We start from the raw sequence: 22,908 nt of genomic DNA, 5'->3' as shown, positions 1-22,908 counted from the left end.
TACAGCTTTGTATTAAACTTTTTTTTTCTTTAATGCTACTGTTTGCTATTAACAGAAACCCTTTTTTGTTGGACAGGCAGAAGTAGCCTCTGCTGCGAACAATTTTTGACACTGTTGATTTTATTCATTGAACATAAGCATGAGGGGCAGGTACTTGAGTTTCCAAGCTGATATGTTGCACTAACCAATTCTTCACAGAAAAGAGATTGACACCCTGATACACAGGCACTCTAAGTGGCTCTATCCATGAGCAATTATTATCCCTGGTGCTGTCAGCTTCAGCAGTCTCCCCCAAAACTCTGATCAAGTAATCACAGAAACTAAGCTCCAGCTTGCTTGCCATGATTATTGATAGAGCACTAAATCTCAGCTTTTTGAATTCTTGCCAACAACACCAACCAATGAGCAGAGTCTCTCTCTTTTTCCTTATGCTCAGAACTGGTGTTTTACCTCTTTCTTCCATTATTTCATTCAGCTGAAAATTTAAGTCAGGCACACAAAGTGAGGAAAAACAGGAAATCTACTGTTTTGTGAAACAGCCTCATCTGAGATCAGTTTGAAGTATTTTCTGAACTTGTTGGTGCCTAACATTCAAAAAACAGTCAAAGGGAAACAGCAGAATAAATGCTAGGTAAAAAATTATAATTTTGTATGTTTGAAAATGTTTTACATAAACAGTAAAAACCTTCCACATAGCAAAAATAGAATATGAAATTGACAAAGAAATCCCTGGGTAGTTAATTGCTGAAAAAAGCAACTACAGTGTTTCTTGTTCATAAATCGACCTGCAGCCACAATTCTGCATGGGAGAAAAATTTAAGAATGAGGATTTATCAGATAATTTTTAGGGCCCCAGATTTCTTTTCAGTGGTGGCACCATTAGTTCAGTAAATTAAATCTGCAAGTTCTGTTCTTTGCTACTTGGCAAGAACACAGTGGATTATTTCCAATATATTACTTCATCCATGTCAAAATCCAGGTGCAGGGCTTGTGCTGCAACATCACCACCCAGCATTTTATTAAATCCCTTCATTATTGCCATATTTCCCCTTGTCCTGTCAGTTGCTAGTGATGCATTCTTGTTCTAACATTACCTTGGCTCAGCAGAAAGTGAAAAATGAGAGTGAAAAAAAAAGTCTCCCTGAAGATATGCAGAGAACACTGAGTTAAATGATCATACTTTGAGGAAAGGCAGTTTTATTCATAAATACGGCTGGAACACTGTGCTCAAAATTTGGGCACTTCGAGTTTGCCAGTGAAACTGTACCTTCACAAATATGTATTTCTGTGTACTGGCAGTGACAATTTGCATTTCTGTGAAAAGACTGCTGATGTGAATTTTACTCAGAAAAAAATTGTTGGTTTTTTTTTTTTTTGGTTTTTTTTTTTTTTTTTTTGGTGACAGGACTTTAAGAGTCAGTGGTTGAAGACAATTTTCCCTTCTCACTGAAGTGTCAAGTGTTGTCAGCCAGCTGTTCTAATGTGATTGGACTTCTGAGAGGATAGACTACCAGATTAGTACCAGACATCTATATGGGGCTGGGGTGGGGTGTCTTGTGTGCAGTGTTGTGTGTCCAAGAGATTAATTTGTGCTAGCATCACCAATTTTGCTTGTTTCAATTAGCAAAGTATTGGTTCAGTTATCTACCCATAAGCAGTATGAAAATACTAGTGTGAGAGAAACCTCCACACTAAGAGGAATATAATCTGTTACCACAGACAATACCAGCACAACTATCTCTCAAATAGCAAGAAGACCATTTTTTAAGTATGCTATTAACATGACACCAGAGTACAATTAATAAAGGTCAACCCATTAGAAGCACTGGATCTCATAAAAACTTCTTCATTGGCATGCATAACTGCGAGTGTAGCCTAAGCCCTTCAGCAATCTCCATTCTCTCTTTGCCAGTACAGAACACATGTCAAGGTTCATTCAATGGGGCTGAGTACCTGAAGGAGAAGGCTGTCCTTTTACTACGCCATTTTTAGTCTTTTCTTCAGAATTCATTACTTCTTTGTAGATGAGTTCTGGAAGAGAGAATTGTGACAGTTACTGACAGAAGCCTGTGATCAGGAACAAAACAACTACCACACTGTGCTGTAGCCCTGAGCGTCCTAAGTCTGCCCTGCCTTGTCTTCCCAAGTCTGACAGCTCTACTCACCTAAGACCTCTCTCTTCCATTCCCCTCCTCTCATCTCCTTTTGGAGCTGAATGGAGACAAATGGGATTCAACCAGAGCAGGAGAACTGTTTAATGCTGCACTATCTAGAAGTGAAGCAGCACAATATCACAGCACCTTTTACTGTGGCTAAAATTCTGATGCATTGCCTTGCTGAACAGTATTCTGCTCTCCAGATGATATCATTGGATTTCAGTGAAGCACTGGAATCCACACCTCCTGAGTTAACATTAACTTATGTAGATAATGATAGCCCTCAGAACATTTTCCATATTTTTGCTATGTTTTTGCCATTTTGCCACTAAAAGACCCCTTCCCATGTAATTCTAAACTGCAATTACCTTTCCATTCCTCGATTGTATGTTCCCTTTCATCCAGCTGTTTATCATATATCTGAGGAGGAGGCTGCAGGAAAGAAACACAGCTGTTTAGTCAATTGTCTGTTATAGTGTAAATAATCAGGAATAATTACTTAATTAAAGATAATTTCTCCTCTCTCTCTTTGCAATCCATCCTGTACATGCAAAAACATCTGAAACACATTTGAATATTAAGGGGATTGACGCTTCTGGAAGTCAACTCTTTTTGTAGAAAAAATCAACATAATTCTCTATTTTCCTTTCTTAAAAAGGAGGCATAGCTGCAGTTGAAATAAAACCCCAGTCAACAGTGTCATTGTGCTTGTACTGAGCCCTGAAACTCCACACCCAAATTATTTGTACCAGCAGAGAGGTACTGTCAGAATACCAAACAAATAGCAGTATTGATTAATTAGTAGTAACATTAACATATTAATTTTTAATTTGCTTTTTAGATTTGCTGCTATACAAACTTTCCAAAATAACTCTTAATTTTTAACTAAGTCTCCCTGCCACAGTTTCTAATCCATATTCCAAATTACCAAAATTTACAGTATATGTTTTTTTAACTAACTTTACTTTGGACAGAAAGTTTTGGGGTATTTTTTTTATTTTATTGCATTTCTTTTAGTTGATGGGAACATCAGAGAACTGAAAGATCCTGGAATTTACTGAGACAAAGGCACCTAGAGTTTCAGGGAGCCTGAACACCTGCTTTCATTGGGCAACTAAGCCATATATTCATTGCCTCTCCTGATGTTGTCTGCCAAAAACAGCAGCCAAGGAAGGCAGAAGACTCTCCCCTCCTTCCTTCTACCAAGAAGTTCCAGCATCTGAGGAAAGAGTACCTAATGAAGACGGAAACAAGATCCACAACACTTTTCTTGCTCGGATGTATTTCCTCTGACTTCCATCTTGGGCACTTGCCATTGCGTCCCCTTCAAAACATCCTCCTATTAAATGCATATTTACCAAGCTGTTTCCTTGAATCACTAAGAATTTAGAAATTTTCACTCAAGACTCTAACTCCATCAGTCCATTAAGCCATTTGCCTGCTACAAATACAATTGAAAAAGTAATAGCTCAGTGACATGATATGGAAAATTACATGATAGCTGAACTGGACAAGTCCACTGAAAACAAGGGATGTTTCCCCAGAGTGACATTTGTATCAGGGCTGAAGATAAGGGGATTAGGTGAAGTTATAGATTACTAAATCTCATACCTGAGAAGGTGCTGAGGAAACATGTCATGAATTAAAGTGAGTGCCAGGCCTCAGCACAGGTACCCGAGGTTTTGTTATATCAGCAAAGTAAGACACAGCCCTGTAACAGTCTGAGTCCCAGACCAATGCAACTGTTTTCTTATTCATCATAACCACCCTTCTCATTCCTTTCCAGAGAGTCCTGATGCCACCAAGATCAGCACAACCTCTGTGGGGATTCTGTGCTCCTGATGACGGTGTTGTCAGAGAGCTGGATGCTACCAGAGCACAGGTGATCCTCACCACTGACCAGTGGGGTGTAATAAGTAAGCTCCACTCCTCCAGCTGAGCCTGCTGGGCTCCTGCTCAGCCACTCAGCCAGCCCTGGAGCATGCATTTCCTACCAGAGAAAGCTGGCCAAGCCAAGAAAATTAAGGGGCTAGGGATTTACAGGAGCAGCAGAGGAGGTGTTTGGCTGAGCTGCAGCTGAACCACAGTGACAGAGCCACCTCTTCTCTGCCAGGTGCAAAGGAAACAGTCAAACCAAGTTGGACAAGAATATCCTGAAAGTAGCTTTCTAAAAGCTTCAGGGAAAAGTCTACAAAAAGCATAGGTGGGGGTAAAATTGCTTCTACCAAGTATAAACACTCTTTTTACACCTCCAAGAGAAAATACAAGTTTTTCTCCCCCAGACAGAAATACAAGGATAGATTTTAATTCACTACTTTAATTCCCAAACACAAATTGCAGAATCAAAAGGAACAAGTGATCAGATGCACCTGTTCTCAATTCACACAACCAGAGAATCTGTGGCTTATTTCTCTTCTAATTTATTTCAGCTACATCTTAAGCTGGGATAATTGGCTAATAAGCACCAAGAAAATCAGCAGTAATCATTGCCTAGATTAATATACTCTGGAAACAAAGGCATTTTCCAAGGAGAGAGCCCACAATAATCTCAATCATTACCAAGCTCCTATTTTTCTCTGGAGTCAAACAAGGGAGAGCAACCATACTGTCCTTCACACACTGCAGGTTGCCAGAAGCTGCACCCGCACAGCATTCTTCTGCTCTGCCAGTGCTGACACTGCAGACTTTTTACTTGTGAGTTAGCAGAACCCACAGCTATGAGACAAGGCTCTTGGCAGGCATGAGGGAGCCAAGGGTAACAAATATTCAGCAAGACAGTAGCATGAATAAATCCATGCTCTTCACAGAGGCAGGGTCTGTAACCACTCTAGAGCCTGTGCAGAGCACAGTCGAATGGAGCTGTGCTGAGAGGCCAGGCCTATGCTTCACACTGGGAGAAGGGAAGCTTTCCCATCAAAATTCCCTGAGTCCTCACCTTTTTATTGATTCAAGGCACAGAAATGAGCTGAGAATACCAAAACTATTTTGAGAATTTATTTTCCCACAATTCTCATTAACTCATAGGAGAACCACAAAATTTAGTACAATGTTATTAATATATATATATTAATATATATATATTGTTATGCCCTCCATGCTGACCACCCCTTTTCTGCTAACTTGTTTGTTCTGTGGCTTTTTTAAAAAACAATTTCTAAAATTAGAGGGAGGACTGGAGATTTTTAAAGATAATAAAAAAGTATTGTCTCAGCAATGGAACAATCAGAGCAGCTGCCATACCCACATCCTCCTGGGCACCTGATTTTTAGTCTTGGTGCAAAGCTTTGCCTAAAACTGACTTTGCTACCTAAATCAAACATTTTAGAAAATGTCTGAGTTCATAATCATTAACTTTCCATGTGGATGCAGCTGCAGCGTTATAGGCATTCTTATAAACCCTTCATACTGCACATGCCAAATGAGAGTTACATAGTTTACTTCTTTTAGATGTCTAAAAACAGACTGGATGTGGCACTCAGTGCCATGGTTTAGTTGATAAGGTGGTGTTAGGTCATAGGTTGGACTTGTTGAATCAACCTAGTTGATTCTGCAGTTCTGTAAGTCTCAGTAAAAGTACCGAGTTCAAGTAGCATCAAATCAAGGCAGGGTGTGGATCAATCCTATGGGTGGCAGCATATAGCTTCAGTTTAAGGCAGCCATTTTCTCCCCAAAACAGACTGATTTGCAAGCAGTTGCATTGCAAACAACAATGAAAAATAGAATCTATTTTTGGATGCAGAAGCAAAGGAATGAATTATATATTTTCCTGTAGGTACTAAAACACCTTCCTGTTGTTTCAATGGTTCTTGGCTTTTCCATTTTACAAATTGATTTTCAAAATATTTTTGCATTAAATGTAAAATACATTGGACATAATTAAAAAAAAATCCCAACATGGGTCTCTTTCTGGAAAAAAAAGGCAAACCAAACAAACAAATAAGCAAAACCAACCAAAAAAACAAACCAAAAAGCAAAATATACAAAAGACAAGAGGGGTTTATGTTGTCAGATAAAAAGGAGGAGACTACTGGATTTGTTAAATATCATTCTAATATCCAGAGAGGGGAAGCTTTTCACTAGAGAAAGAAACAAAACATGTTGAAACCGATGTATTCTTACTTTCCCAAAGCAACACAGATTGGTTTGTATGTCGCTGCTAGAAAGCAAAGGGAATGGGCTGGAGCTCACATTCAAGCAAATCCTGCCATCTCTGTCCCTGCCTCTGCAGAGCTAGTGCCAGCACAGTGGAGACCTTGGCATGAGCTGTTTTGAGAAAGCATGGCAGAGCAAGGCCTAAGTCTGCATCTCTTCCCAGAATTGCAGGGTCTGGGGCAGTAGTTGTGGAGCAGCACAATGGAGCAGTGAAGGAATTAGCAAGATAATGCAGATAAAAGAGGGACTGAAGAATGCAAAAGTTAATGGTGTGAGGTTAAACATTCTGTTAAATAGCTTAGGTCCTTATAACAAGTGAATACAAAAATTCGTTGGTGCTTTGCTGCAACCTAAATTGTGTTACTGATACCATTCATATATTTATTTTTGCAGTGCAAGCCCAAGTACACCAGCATGCTTGTCACCAGAGGTCTGGCATCTCTTCATTTACAAAGTGCTTGGGATTTCACTCTGTATTGCCAAGGGATTTCACAGTGGGCTAGGGATGATCTCAGCTATGGATATGGAAGAAGAGATGACTCTGGGCTCATTTGTTCCTTGGAGTTTCTGCAGAGGCTTTTGGAAAACTCCACATATTATATGCATCAACGAAATCGTAGACTGAGCTATTTCCAAACAGCTGGACTGTAAGGATGCCATACAGCAGGAGTCAAGATTACTGGGCTACACACAGATGACTGAACAGCTTGAAGATACAACAAGCAAGCTGGAAAAAGATTAAGTTTGGTTCAAAAAAGAAAAAGAAGAAAAGAAATGCCTCTTTCTTCTCTAACCACTCCTCTGCACTGACATGAACAAAGAATTTGTAGAAGCTGTGTTCACCTTCCGTAATCAATCAGCTGTGAACGGATAGATGTTGTTGACTAGAGGAAGTATCTGTGCCTGTGCACAAAGCAGAGATGTACACTTCTTTTGTGAGACAACAGATGCACACCATCAATCTCTGAGCAGAAAATCAAGGCCTGTAACTGAGTGCTGAAAAATGTGGCAACTCATCAAAGACTTTCTATACATACAGAGCTGACCAAGAGAAAAGAACAGCAGAAAAGATGCACAACCTGACAGCCTTGCTTATGTCATGCAGTTAAGGTTACACCTTCTTTGAAGTGTTTGCCAAGGTCACAGAGCTCTCCAAAGTGCTTCTTCATCATAATGGATGCTTAGCACTCACAGGTAAGATAAGAGGTCAGTGATTTCTTTTTTTTTATTCTGACAATCTAATTTTTAAAAATTGTATTTAACAGTTGGTCATAGATTATATAGGTCTAAGACAATACAGCAGCAGTTTCTGTCCTGGGCCTCAGACTGAGAACCATAAACCAAGTTTTTTTCATTAGTAACACTGGAAACAGCATCATATTAATAGAAGGTAACACACAGATTGGCATGCACAGAAAAATGAATGATAATTCACAACTCAGCCCCCTATGGATGGTCCTAGATGCAGAAATACGCCAGTGAACTATAAATCCTATGAAAATAAAACGAAGAATGAAAGCTGTATGAGTTGCAGTGACTAAAACCTCAAAATCTCTCACTGCTGTAAGATTCTGTCAAACATAGAGGAATGCTTGAAAGGAATATTTTTAACACCTGATCTTTCTGTTTCACAGAAATCGCTCTTCTAATGGATGGCACATATCAGATAACAAACAATAACTGCAGGTACAGGAAAGTTCAAGACAAATTTTGAAACTAGTTAACAGAAACATCACATAATAATCTACAGCAAATCTTGCTACTGGATTTGCTCCCATGAAATGGAACAAGTTTTCCCAAGTGGGAATCAATATGACATCACACATACGTTCAAAATGTTCCAAAATGGAATCCAATATGACATTAATGGTTTCTTTGAATATACCAATAGCAAAAGGAAGAACTTTTCTGTGCTAAAACAATGTGTAGGAATCCATTTTGTTTGTAATTCAATCATTTTGGGATAAAACCCAATGACCTGCAAATAGGCATAAACATTAGGATAGATATGAAAGATTAAAAAACAGATTCGGGATTTATTCACAAATCATCCTAATGAAGGGTGAGAATATATAGCAGCTTCAAAAAAAAGGCAGCTGGGTAACTGAAAAAAGTCTCAAGCACAGAATTTTCAGACAGGAAAACAGAGAAGCTAATATGTCATCTGGGAGATACTGAGGTTATCTACAATAAACAGGATAGTCTGCATGTAGAGGCAAGAGATATTGGAAACCTCTTCTTTCCAGAAAACAGAACCAGAGCAATTTGAGGGAGAATAGGTATCATGTGTGTCATTTATTCATATAATAGTCCAAATGCTGTTATATAGGTAAATATTCTAACATCAAAGTAATAAACGTAAAAGTAATAAACATAATATTTGTGGAACTGAGACAGTTTCTTAAAAAAAACAAAACCAAAAAAAACTTCCAGGAGAGTCTTGAACTAAAGAATAAAACAGAGAAGCAAGTTCTATAAGTTCCTATTCTGATTTTGTTACAGTAGACTTCCTGTATAGTATTAGTAAATAATACTTTTGCCCTGTGAACTTTTGTTTCCCTACATTTAAATTAGGTGTGAAGATTGATAACAGATTTCAGCATCTGGGAATTCCACACAACCCAAGCCATACCTGTTCTCCTGTTCATGTTCTGCATGTTCTCCTATTTTTTAAAAACACATATTTTAGTTGTCATCGGCTGAACACAGAAATTATCTTAACTGTAATACTATTCAAAATAATTTCAGAACAATGGTGTATGCTCTGGAGAACCTCACACTGTGACTTTCTCATCAGAGATACTGTGGCAAGCTGTGTGTACTTAAAAGAACCTGGCAAACTACCTATGTTAGACATAAGAATTCCCTGTAAATCCAAAATCCACAGATAAGCTCAAAAGCTGTGCAAGGCCTGTTTCTAGCTGTGAGTATGATGCTGTTTCAGAACTGTTGAGGGCTTTGGCTGAGGTTTGTTTCATGCAGAAGTTCTGTGGGAGAGCCACAGCACTGTTTGAGTAACCTCCTGTGGCTGGTGAATATCAAGTCCTACATCTAAGAACAGCTCATCTTCCTCTCTGGGTCAGGGACTCACACTGGGCATTTAGGGCCACCAGAAGAGTTTAATGCTGGGACACATTGTGGTGGAAAGGGTATTGCATTCCCAGCACTTCCCATTGTGCACAGTGTTTGCCAAGACTGGCAGACATTAGAAGCATTAGAACAAGACGTAATAGTTTTATTGCCCCCACACAGTCTCTGAAAGACCATAAACTTATAATAGACTTATAAAAAGGGACTGTAACTGTCTCACTAGTCTGCTTTTTAACTGGGTAGGGCTGTTCTATCTGTTTCCCTCACATTTATAATGCTGTAAATCTGAGCAGACACTGAGGGTTGTTACCTCCAGGTTAAACTTTGACACCAAATTCTCTGCTTATTCCCTGAGCTGGCTTCAGTGCTCTCATTGTCTACTCCAGCACATGCTGACATTTAACAATGCTGCAACAGCTCACTTCAAAATTCCTGTCACATTAAATGCTTTCCGTTACCTGTCCTCTCATGCTCCTGAATGAAATGGACTCTGTACAACAGATGCCTGGCTGCTTTTGATGAAGCCATTTACTGGGGAGAAGAAGGAATCTAACTAGACAGCAGAAGCTACCTATTTCCCCCCTCTCCAGTGCCAAACTGGCTGAAAATGTCATCTTGTTTAATACCTTTGTATCCTAATTTCTGTTATCCCTACTGTACAGGATTACTGATAGTGGGAGGAATCCTGTCTCATATCACAATATGGGAGGAGAACTTAAAAAAATCCCAAAACATCCCACTACCAAACCTTTAGCTACATGATGAAAGACTTCTGTGTAAAAGTGCTTATCAAGTATTACTAAAAAAAAAGTGTGCTATGAACATGGGCAGATGCAACACACTGCAGGCTTCTAAATCCCAGTGGGAAAATCAGGAAAAATAGTGGGAAGTTAAGCATTATGCAAGTGACCAAGCACAACTCTGTCACTAATTTTCCCATTGCTTTCATGTCAGGTTCCCTGGCTGCACATTTGCAGGGCAGTCTGTGAAAGAGCAGGGTTGCCTCACAGAGTTTCACGATGCTGTAAATTCAACATTAACGAGCCACATGGCCATTTTTAGGCTTTGAAATGTCATTCAAATATTACTTCTTTGTTCAGTTGTACCCTATTATAACTTCTCTGGTTTTGTTCAGTATAGTCAAATTTACAGAGTCAGATTATTAAGTGAATAAGCAAAAGTATCTACCTCTCAAACAGCTAATTTGTTGGATGTTTTTAGATGCCTTCTAAATTCCAAGCCTGCTATAAATTTGGCAAGATCAAACAAAAATACATGAGATGAGTCATTTCCCCATTGCCCATGGCATTAGGAAATATTTACTGAATTTGATCCTAACTCTTCTGCAACTGTAAAAGGGCAGATATCTCAGTGGAGTACTTGCTGTAGAACACCCTTCTGAGCAAGAACATAAAACAACCGATATTCCACAAATATTTTTTAAAAATTTTTTCTCCAGAAAATAATTAGTGACTTATAGCTAACCACTGAAGGTGTATCAGCATGAACAGATGGATATTTATAATTTATAATTTAACTGAGAAAAGAAAGTCTTCCAATTTAACTTTCCCTCTGAAAATGAGACTGGCAAAATAAAGCCCTATAAAATACTCCTAAACAACATCCTCTGAAAAAATCCCACGTGCTGGAAATTTGATGGGGGTTTGAACATTCAATTTACTTTTGAAGTTTACTGCACTCTCAAGAGCACAGACTGAATTGGAGCATATCACTAAACAGCAGTGATTAAATTTTACAAGGTCTTCATTTCCTATGGTGGCTAAATCAGATTTCTGAACCTGTTTTCATATATTTCATACAGGGTATTACAGAGCACCTCTCTAAATTTATACCTATACCCATTATACCATACCTTTTATACCATGTTACTGAAGTGCTGACAGATTACACTTATCCCTGTTAACACCAGCCTCACCACGGCTTACAGAGAGGTGTCTAGAGCATGACAGGATTATAAGAAAAAATCTGTTTCTGTTTGCACACAGTGTACATGATACTGTACATTGAACCATAGCCCAGGAAAACACCTGAGCCCCTCCTTCATTTTACGGAAAAAATTATGTCCTGCTAAGCTTTTTCTGAATTCTGACTTCAAGATTTTTTTTTTTTCTTTTCAGTATCCAACTATTTTTTTTTTGCTTAATTCTCCTCCTCTTTACATATATCCTTCAACACAGACATAAAAAGTGATGTTTGCTGTCTTCCACAGGGAAAGGTTTGGAAAGAAAGATAGTATCTTTTGCCATATTGAGTTCTATAGCTAAAAAGGTGAGCTAGTGGATTCAAAATCCTTTCTAGAAGAAAGTAGAAAATGGCTTCATATGCTTGAAGTGTTTTTGTTCCTCCCACCTATTATCAGTTAATCTAATAAAGAGAGATATCCTGTCCCTACAGATCTCATTTCACATCAATCCCCAGACCACCGCAGTCCCAGCATTGTTTCTTTCCAGCATGCTCATTATCCTGCTGCTGTAAAGCAGCAGGAATCCCTGAATCCCATTTGTGCTTGGCATTCTGAAGGGAGGAGTGCTGCCTCACTTACCGCCTCCACCTCTGCTGGGTCATACCAGACGTTAATGTATGGATGCTGTAAGGCTTCATCTACTGATATCCTCTTGGCCGGATCAATGACCAGCATCTTTGATAAGAGGTCCCTGGCTTGGCTGGCTGGAACAAGGGAAGCAGAGAAACACAGCATTAGTACAAAACAACCTCTGCCTCCAGAGGAGGCTTAGTAGGAGTAGGAAAATAGCAGTGGCACAACCCTTTGAGAGATTGGTTGTGTATGTACTTCTGCTCCCTTGCCTCCTCATAGCAAGAGCTCTTCAGTAATCATTTTAGGTCTGATTCATTAGAAAGGTGCCAAAATCAGGGCTGACACCATAAGTTCCCTAACAAGCTTTAGTGACATTTTACATATGCACAGATTCCACACAGAGGGATGAATAATATCCCATGCTTGATGTATCTGCGATTATTACCAGCATCAGAGTACAAAAGTTCACATAAAGAAATCTAAATTCATGGCATTACTAAATCAAAGCCTGAAACCTACAGGCACTCTTTGACTGGCTCAGAAAACATCCGCACTTCTCTGGATGTTTTAAAGTTTCTCACCTAACCTGCTGTGAGGCATGAAGCATTTTAATGAGGCGTAGAGATTAGGCTAATCTTAAGGCATCCCCTTAGAAGCAATAATTTCAAATCTGTAGCCTTGTGGTATGGAGTGTTTGGGACTGCTTGAGTCTTGTTTGTCCTGCATAATGAAATTTAAATCAGTGGGGCACATAATCCTGCACTACATATACATATACATATACATATACATATACATATACATATACATATACATATATACAAACATTGAATTTTACATTGCAGCATTGATTTATTTTACCTGATAATATATTCCATTGTGCCTATCAGGCAAACAATGCCACAACAAAGCCACAAACTCAGCTTTATGTTACCCAAATGGATTTTTCCTAGTTGGAGTTTGTAAAAAATATAATACCATCTTAACCTACATGAAAAAAATTGTAACAACATGTATTTCTGTTATTATTGTTATTATTAACCATATAGTGTTCTAAGATCTCAGATGCTCAAAATTATTTGCTGTGTAAGTGAAAAAGACAATGAAAGGGAAAAAAGTTGTAAAGAGCAGTAAGTGTAAAGATATTATTAGGTATCTCATCATACATAGGTGATTGTCTAATTAAACCACTAACATTACATGATGGTGAAATATTTAGGCAGGTCATGGGATGATACAATGCTGTACAAGTAGGGATTCCTGAATGCACTGTTTCTTGCTTTGTGGCTATATCTTCAAAACTGGCATTCAGTATGCTCAAATGTATGTGCTTTCTGTACCCAAAAGATAACAGCACTGTTTGACAGTCATTTTTATTCATTAGCTGCAAATGTAGGAAAATTCCATTATCCAATTGTGTTGTGGTAGGAGTATAAAATTCTGTGTATCTGAAAGCATCTGCCCAGACCTTTCCCTTTACTCCCAGAGCAGGAGAGCAGCTTGGCTGTGAAGCAGCTGTTAACTGGAAGAAAATTCTGGGTCATGCAATGACATGCAAATTGTAAGCAATTGAAAAACATTAAATGCCGCTGTGGTGAGTGGCTCCAAGGACTGGAGTGGTGCAGAGCCAGTATACAGCACAGGTCTGCAGGGGCTCCAGGGCTGTGTACTAAGCACACAATAATCACTCTTTCCCACTGAAGGTCAATGCCCCATTCAAGTGAAAAAATACTTCAACACATGATTAAAATCATGGCAATTTTTCTTCTACAGGGGGATATCTAGTCACACTGTCATTAAGTTCGTTTTCTACTTCACATATCTTAAGTGACCCACAGGATTTTTCAAAAGAAGAAATCCACCCCAGTGGATATTAATCCTTGGCTACTTCATTTTGGCTGATGTCGATAATATATTTGTATTTTCTAGTAAAGGTAGAGCTATGAGGCAGGCATTTGGCTGAACTGGTATTTTTCACCTAAAAAAAAGCCAGTGCAAGTGCTGAGATCTCCCAATGGAAGTTCCATTGTTCCTTTGTTTTAGAAGTTCAAGAATAAGAGTAAAGGAACACCTCAATTCCTTGTGGCACAGGATCATCACATGGAACACCATGGGAATATTCTCAGTGCATTGGTGATTATGTCCCCTTGGCTGCCCAAGCACCAGGATCTCCAAAAACCATTTCCAAAGCCTGCCTCTCAGCTGAACAACACTCATGCAGTCACTAGTCTGCAACTAAGTGCATTAAATGGAGTGCAACTAGAGAGAAGAAAAATTGGAAAAGCCTTAATTCCACTGCAGCTGTTGCACATGAACCATGTCCCTTTGTCAGACATACCTTTGAGTTTGTTGTGTTCTGAGTCCGCTGGGAAGAGAGAGTCTGGAAAAAGTTTGGGGAAAGTGAGGCCAGCATACTTGGGTCTGTTCTCAACATAGTTCCGTACTGTTGGTTGCAGCTTCTTCATGAATTCTGGACAGGGTGTTCCTAGCTGTTCAATAACTTTATTCCACTGATCAATATCTGAACACGAGTAGTTAAGGAAAACAAAATGCAAACCCCCATGTAGCCTCCTGACATTTCTACTTCTGTTCTCTGAGAATCCTCAGAGGTATTTAACTCCCTTCACAACATCTTTTCAGTCACTATCTTTCCTTCTTGTCTCACTATTCCTCCAGGTCCAACAGTCTGCAAAGGGAAAAACTCTCACACACAACTCACCCAACTGCAGGACATTATGCAGTTCTAAAACCATGACCACCACAGAACAACACACAGATTCTTCTCCTTGGGTCAATGCTTGTTACCATTTTATTTTTTTGAACTCGAAATCCACTGACTTGCACTCCCTTTTTTTTACATGCAGATAATTGCCAGTACGTCAGCTTGGAAGAGCAACATGTGCACCTGCCTCCCTATTCAGTCTGTGGAGAGGGAGACCCAGCTGGCTTAAAGAAGTTCTGCACAAAAGTCTTCTTCCACTCATCTGCTTTGCACTTTACTCTCTCCAATAACTTCATTGATGCTAATTATTCCAATACTAGCCAACCAGCAACCCCTCAAAAACAATTTGTTTGATTTTATAAGAATGCACTGGGACTCATTTTCTATTGACAAATGATGCACAGGTGTAGACAGATGTTTGTCTTTAACTGAAAAAGTGACAGCTACACTGCTAATCTGATACTGGCTAATGGGAAACAGGCTCTAATGCCTAAAAAGAAAGTGTATTACAGGCATTTCATACTGAGCTTTTTATCTGTTGAGATATTGATATTTTAGTTTTCTTGTGCTAACATTTAGGCACCTGATGGGTGTTATGTAGCTCTTTCAGCCACATTCAGAACAAGACTGACTGCACCAACAAAAAAGCAAATTATCAGTAGCATCTCTACATCACACTAATTCACAGAGCTAAGAACCTGATGACTACAAGGGGGGAAAAAAAAGGAAGATTACATGCAGCCATGGGTACATTGATACTAAGAAGTATGATGAAGGGAGATTTGCTAAGAACACAGTGGAAAGAAAAGGCTTTTAAAATACAAACAATCAAAGCATTTCAGCACAAAGATTTCTTTTCTTAAAAGTATTCTTTTAAGTTATTATTTTCATCAGTATCATAAGTGTGGAGGAGTTTTCAAAATATTAAGAAAGATAAAAAAAATGTCAGGCAAAAACCAGTTCTTGGTTGCAGTAGTAATTTCAGATTTTAAAAAGTATTTTAGAGAAAAAAAAGTATTTTAGAGAAATGAAAACAGTCTTTTCATGTATCTTGGAAAGTAAAGACAGACTAAATTTGGATTTACCTGAACTATCTTATTTGAACAAAAAAAGCTAATAATTAATTTTAAAATTGCAGGTTTACTAATCAAAAATGTTTAAAGGAATGAAAATCATTTAAACATGATTTAAGGATTCTAAACCAGTGTTTTAAATGGTTTTATTTTCAGCTGAAAGAGGTTGCTAGAAATAGCAGCAGTCTGGAAAGATTTCTCTGAATACCTGTTATTTTTTAAACTAACATGAAGATTTATGAGATTTATGTAGAAAAGCCCTTCCCACACACACCCCCTGTAGGTTGTATGTAGCTTGTGTTGTCCATGAAAAAAATTTTTTTGTCAACAGAAAACCGAACAATTGCAGCAACAGTAAAATTATCTAAGACTACAGCTGCTCAAAGAGTAGCCTGAATATTTCATTAAATATTTCATTACAAAATAAAGTGGTTTCACATTTTACACTTGGGTTCAAGTCAAGATACCTCAGTGACTGCTAGCTAAACTACTTCAGAAGCAGGTCTCTGAGGAACTTGAGAACACAGAGTGTGCAAATGCTTTGCAGAGAAGAACAGAGAGTACAGAAATGAAGAGGCTGTTAGTTGTGCCAAGAGAAGCTAATGGGTGAGAGAACCAAGCTCTAAAATCATCACTGGAAGCATTACCTGTGTATGTTGAGTGAAGTGTTTGATAAACAGGGAGAGCCAAACACAGGACTTGCTTCAAAGGAGGTCACCCCTGTACAGAGCAGGTGAACCATCTCCCAGGCATTTAGTGAAGGCCAAAGAAAAACTGATCTTTGGGATCACAGAATTATGTGGGACTTGTACACACTGAGAGGGAAGATGTAGAAAGATGCCCTAGATGTGAGTAATAAGGGAAAAGGGGTACAAGAAGTTCCCAGAGAAGGGCTGACGTGATGGGAACCACTGTCACTGGTGATGGAGAAAGGAGGAGGAAAATCCACAGGCAGATCAGCTCCCACTGCACACATTTCTTCTAAGCTGACAGAAAGGGTCCCACTAAGAAACAACACACAAGCAGACTACCACCCACAACTGGGACATTTTGAGATGGAGTCACCAGTGCAAAAACCAGAGCCAAAGGCAACAGAACTGGCAGAGCCACCATGTTCTGCTCCTTGACTGGACTTGATTTGCAGGATAGCACTGGACCTTTTGCAGCCCTCCTCTTACCAAGAGCCAAAAGGTCAGGCTCTGTCACAGCAACCTCAGGGACTAGTTTTGAGTAATGAATGATCTGAATGGGTAATTGTGCTTCTTTACTGTGTTTTTTCTGACTTATGTTGTTCGTATACTGCCAAAACCCTTAAATAAAATACATTCATTTGCTCTTTAGATGCTTTTACATGTACACGCACACAAACTGACATGATGGAGCACTCAGGACTGTTTTTGTCCTGATAATAGCAATAACAAAACCATGGTAAGTGAAAGCAGTTAGATAATGTTTTAGTCAGCTGGACACACACATTTTCTCTCTAGTAATGGTTCTCCCCTTACCTAGACCTTAAAAGCACTGCATTATATTCTGCTGGTCCAGTTCCATTTTACTGTAATGTTTTATGCAGTCACCACGTGTGATGCATCTATGATGCACCTGGTGATTAGAAGTTGTACCTATCATGGTATGAGATTAAAAAAAAGTCTTGGAAAAAATTTTGAGGTCTACACATCAAGGCAAAGAAACAGCTTTCTCTAGCTGCCAGTCAGCATTAGCTTCAGCAATTCTACAGGAAACAAATGTTACTACAGGACAGTCCTAATGGGAATCAAAATCTACAGTAGGTGACATGAATCGATTAGAGATTGTAACTATAGATGCTATTGAAAAAAATGGTACTAGAAGTTAGAAATCATGTGACTCTGACAGAAGTTTCCCAGGAAATTAAAAAAAAAAAAAAGGAAAAAAGAAAAAAAGGGAAAAGTCCTTTAAAGAAGAAGAAAAAAAAGAGGACCATGTTTTTCCCTTTGAAATTAAGCAAATGTTAGACAGACTGACAGTTGGAAAGAATTCCAACCTAAAGCTGTAGAAAATGATGGAATGTTTGCTTAAAAGCTATTTGAATCAGTTCAGCTGTCCACTGCCCTGAGCAGGATCAAGGAAAATGTGTCAACTATTCACAACAGCATCTGTATGATTTAAGACAGAAGGGCTCTAACCTGGGTTTATTAGCTTGCCTCTGGCACTAACAATATGGCATTTAGTAACATTAAGATGGCCACATAGAGTTACAGCAAAAATTTAAGAAAATTAGTATCTTCTGAATGAAGATTTATCACTGAGGCCTCAGGTTGCCTCAAGCTCACCCACCAATTTTGTCTTTGCAGCTTTATAATTTCCTAAGGATTGTTCCCCTTTACTTTCTAAATACTTGGTTATTTATTTGGAAAACAACATGAAGCTGAACTGCAGATTAAGTGACATATTTTTCTAAAGCAAAGGCATAAAAATTTAATAGGAAAATAATACTGTGAATTAACAATAAAGTGTTTCTTTTCAAAAAATCAGATTTCACAGTAAATTCATCTATTTAGAGGCACAGACAAAGAGTGCATTTTTTCTGTGTGCACTGATGCAATATAGTTCAAAAGTGTGGATTAAAAACCAGTGTTTTGTTCATTCAGTTGTAAACCTCAGATAAATTAAATTCCTGAAAATTTCCATACAACTATAAGGAAACTGAGTTTGGCTATAAGAGAAAATTTACAATACTTCTCTGTCTCAATCAGAAAATATTAAAAGCATTTCTACAGTGTACAAAATAGTAGCTTGTAATTAAAAAAACAATTTAGACAACAAATTATTGTCTTCCTATCTAGCCTCAAAATCACAACAATTTTTCTTTTTCCTTCTCATGATGTGCCTGTGTAAATCACATTCTTTTTTTGAGTAAAGAACTGTATTTTATTAAGTTCAACAGCAAGGTTTTGCAGGAGGAGTTACTGTTTGCCTTAGGATGTTTCAGTTGTACTGCAATACAAATAACTTAATCTCTCCTGTTTGTTCACCTGAAAGAGAAGCCTTTTTCTAAAATCCTCCTCGAGCAGTATCTATGGACTGTAATGTGGGCAACACGAGTAATTGAGCCAGAATGCCTGTTTATAAGAGAGCTGTTGGAATTGTGCTGGACAGTGGTAGTGCTGGTGGGAATCATGCTTCCCTGCCTGGCTCACTGGACTGCACTTTCTCCACCTGTCCAGCAGCACCTCAGCACCAGCTTTGCTGTACAGGAGCAGGATTTGCTCTTTCTGGATAAATGTGCTGATTCTGGACATAATTAAAATTAGTACGTGTCAAATCTTGCTTTTCTTAAGGTAGGCACAACATAAAACAGACACAGGATGTTTTGTTTGTAACAGACAGACAGGAAGATCCTCTCTTTTCAACCTCAAAATCTTGAGGGAACCACCTTGTTAATTGTTTTATCCTTAAATCTGCATATTCCACCAACAAAAACTAACTGCTCCACTTCAGTGCTCATAACTTGTCAAATTTAGAATAATTACTATGAAAAGCTCTGCAGTTCCCTCCCCAACACCAAATTGTGGCAACAACTGCAAAGTTGATGGGCCAAATTTTTTTTTTCATTTTTTAATTGAACCTTTCTTTTTAAAATAAATCTGCTAAAAAAGACGCTAACCAGCTTCACTGTGTAAGACATCAGTGTCACATTCATATTTTTTCCACAGTCCCACAATTTACACATTGATGCCAATGCAGTTTACAAAAAAACCCACACAAAAGGAATTGAAAATGCTACCATCTGACAAGACAGTAACTATAAAGCATTTTCTGTTCCAAGGTGCACATTTTGAGAAGAATGTGGCATTTGCAAAAGTTAGACTGCAACAGAAAATGCTGCACACTGTTCAGAATAATAATTGCTATTTATATGGAATAACAGAATGTGGTGATAACAAAAACTAACATGTAGCACAAATAAATTACTTAAGAAGATTACCATTGATCATTCAGAAGTTAGGAGATAGCAGTGTTCATTGTGCAGATGCCATCATTAACATTTTGGATGACCATCTGTGGCTCCTTAACTAAAATTTTCAAATACTATTTTTTGGCTGGTATTTCATTCAGTTGCTGCTCATCTGTGCTTACACAACAGTAAGCAAATCATAAAATCATAGAATGGTTTGGGTTGGAAGATCATCTCATTCCAAGTCTTCTGCCATGGGTAGGGACAGCTTTCACTAGGCCAGGTTGCTCAAAGCCCCATCCAACCTGGCCTTGAGCACTTCCAGGGAGGGGGCATCCACAGCTGTTACACCACAAACATGTTACAGGTGTTTATAAAAGCCACCTAGGAGTCGGCATAGGAAGTAGGATCTAGTGATACAGCACAATCCTAAAATGTTTCTGTTTTTACTGTCAGTGAAGTTGGTATGAGCTCAGTTTGCTTCTGAATCTCAGGTGTACCTGCAACAACTTGGATAAAAAATCAAGAATAGACTCCTCAAGCCCAAAACATAGAAAACAGGTTCCTGGAAACTGTAGAGTTACTCCTCTTCCAGAATCAGGAGAAAACAGAACCATTCTGTGTTTTCATTTGTGTAATTATTCAAAAGTTCCTTTTGCCCTTTACGAGTGAGTTTTTACAACAATTAACAGTTACTCAATTGGCCAGTGTTTAAGGAAAGACAAATTTTGGCCTCAAAGTTCAAGAATATTAAACAACATACACCATTCTATATATATTCATGCATCTGTCAGACTATATCTATATCTATCTATCAGCTGAGCCACCTCCAGCAACCCTCAGCTCACTAATACTTCATGAATCTTTTGCATCAGTTCTTTCTCTACATTTCTTCTGACTTCTAAGGAGTGGAAGCTGTATACATCACTCAAAGGATGGAAATTCGGCAAAGAGAAAAGGCTGAATAAAGAGAGAAACAAAAAATCTTCATGAGAAAATATAATAAATATGCAATAGAGCAGTTGTCAAAATGTATGAACTGAGTTGCATTATTGGATAGGAGCAAGTGTTCACATTTTCCTTGTATTTACATACAGATGGCAGGTTTTCCAAGATAAAATTATAAGCTGTTAACACACTGTCAAAGTTCAAACAATTTGTGTTTAGTAAAAACATTTCTAAAAGAGTTACATTGCTTTATTGAAAATAATTAAGTAGGCAATGGATAACCTTTCATCATTTAATAGTGCTGGGAGTGGATTTTTGCAGCCTGGGCACTCATTTTTTGGTGGTTTATCCACAAACAGCACTGTTTCCATGGAACCGCTGCTCATTCAGCATTATTGCTCACAGAAAAACCGCACCAAAAATTACTTTTCAAATAAAGTATAATTCTCATTTTGGATTTAAGGCAGAATTAATTTATTGTGCAAATATATAAAGCTGCTTTTACCAAAGAGTTTATGATTTCTAACTGCCAATGATACCCGGAAAATCACAAAATGCTATTTCGCTTACTGTTGTAACCATTAAACCTGTACTTGTTTTAACAGGTAAGACCGCAGTAGACTTCAGTGCAAAATTTCTGCAGGCTCTATGTCTTTTTCCATCAGTTCAGATTTCCTGACAAAGAAAAGGTACAAAAAATTAGTTCTTAGAAGGTCTGCTGGAACAATTTCCAATAACCTCTTCTCTGTTGTTTCCAGAACAGTCCCTGCATCTTTGCATAAAGCAGAGAAAGCTTTAGAGCAGATATTGAGATCTTCTCTGATGCCTGAGAAAATAATTTGGCCAGTAATCCTAGAAAGTATAAACCCATCTTTTTAAAAAAGATTATGGCCTGGGTTATAATTACTTGTGTACAGATATTGCTGGATGGACTTTATAGATAATTCTGACTCAATACAGTAGCATTTGTTTCTGGAATCTAGACAAAGTTATTAGGCAAAATATGTATATTGAAAAGTATTTTCAGAAACTACAGTAATTTTTATGCTCTGTATTTCACCAGCAATGCAGATCATTTTGATGTGAAGTCTGTAAGTAAATTAACTCTACGCCTGGAAGGAATCTATCAAAAGGTGAAACTGTTGTTTCAGAGCATGAGTCTTGAAAAACATAGTTTTGTTTTTGTTGAAATGAAATGGCCAGAAGTGTAGATTTAAAAAAAGAGGTCCTTCAAGAGTATTGATGGCCTACACGTTTTTCTATTTTCTTCATCTCACACTGGTCATGTTCTTCACTTTCTGAACACTGAGTCTCAGCTCAAAGTGTGAAGAAGTTTCAACTCTGTGAGAATCTTTAATGATGTTGGTTATCTTCTGAAATTCAGCTATCCTTCCTGAGCTCAAAAAGGCCCTGTTTATCTCCTGAATTCCACAATACGGCTTTGAAGCTCTGCCCAGCATTTTTTCAGCAGCTCAGCTGAAGTATAAGCTCATCAAATCTGTTGATGGCTGGAGAACTTTCTCTACAAATATATCTGCTGCCACACCTGGCACTGGCTGAAGATTTCAAGAGCTCTGATATGACTGATGCCTAACAACTTATGGAGAAATTTCATATAGCCATAGAAGTGTTTAGGTTAGGAAAAGACCTCTAGGATCATTGAGCCCAGCTGTTAACCCAGCACTGACAAGACACCACTAAAGTCCACTGAAGGCTGCTGGGGCTGCAGTGATCCTGCACTGGTGGAGTTTGCAGTCCTCAGGGATATGGATCAGGTGAAGAGTAAAGACAGGACCCCGAATTTTTGGAAAGCAAAGTTCCAGCTGTTCAAGGAGTCTTGAACAATAGGACCCCTTGGGAAACTGCCCTCAGGGACAAGGGAGCAGGACCGAGCTGGCAAGTATTTAAGGACACTTTCCACAGAGCACAAGAGCAGGCAATCCCCTTATACTCCAATCCCTACAACATGCATGGCTCGATTGCAGCTGTAGAATAAGGTAGAATAAGGCTGCATAAGATTGTGCAGGCATAAAATAAGAGCAGATGACATCACATCTCTCTACTGAATATAGAGTTGTCTCCCTGAGCTTGTCCAAGTACAGGATTTAAAGGCACATTCATCCTTGTCTGCCCAAAATGCCTACAACAGCTAAAAAAAAATGTGTAACTACCTTTTCACAGCTCACCAGAGGAATAAGGCACCTTCTTCACTCCTCCAGATCATCCATGCAGCAATGAGAAAAGGTTAACAGTTTCCCTCATAAAATCTTGAG

At 38.5% G+C, this 22,908-nt stretch overlaps 1 protein-coding gene across 14 annotated transcripts in view; it reads right to left on the bottom strand.

Annotated features, from left to right (window-relative positions):
* MAPK10 (mitogen-activated protein kinase 10) overlaps positions 1-22,908 on the bottom strand; it is a 141,047-nt gene that overhangs the window by 5,293 nt on the left and 112,846 nt on the right. For 13 of the 14 annotated variants that reach the window (XM_068187709.1, XM_068187708.1, XM_068187713.1 and 10 more), the window contains 4 exons: positions 14,294-14,476; positions 11,962-12,086; positions 2,525-2,588; positions 1,954-2,031 (listed from right to left, as the gene is read on the bottom strand). In XM_068187709.1, the coding sequence (XP_068043810.1) occupies positions 1,954-2,031; positions 2,525-2,588; positions 11,962-12,086; positions 14,294-14,476 (450 nt within the window). Of the gene's footprint in view, positions 1-1,953; positions 2,032-2,524; positions 2,589-11,961; positions 12,087-14,293; positions 14,477-21,281; positions 21,311-22,908 lie in introns of those variants that run through there. The other variant, XM_068187720.1, reaches the window with a different exon arrangement.

This window comes from Anomalospiza imberbis, chromosome 4, assembly GCF_031753505.1.
Source record: "Anomalospiza imberbis isolate Cuckoo-Finch-1a 21T00152 chromosome 4, ASM3175350v1, whole genome shotgun sequence".
NCBI classification, from domain to species: Eukaryota; Metazoa; Chordata; class Aves; order Passeriformes; family Viduidae; genus Anomalospiza; species Anomalospiza imberbis.
The sequence above is the reverse complement of the archived record's forward strand: the minus strand, read 5'-3'. Positions and strand labels throughout refer to the sequence as shown.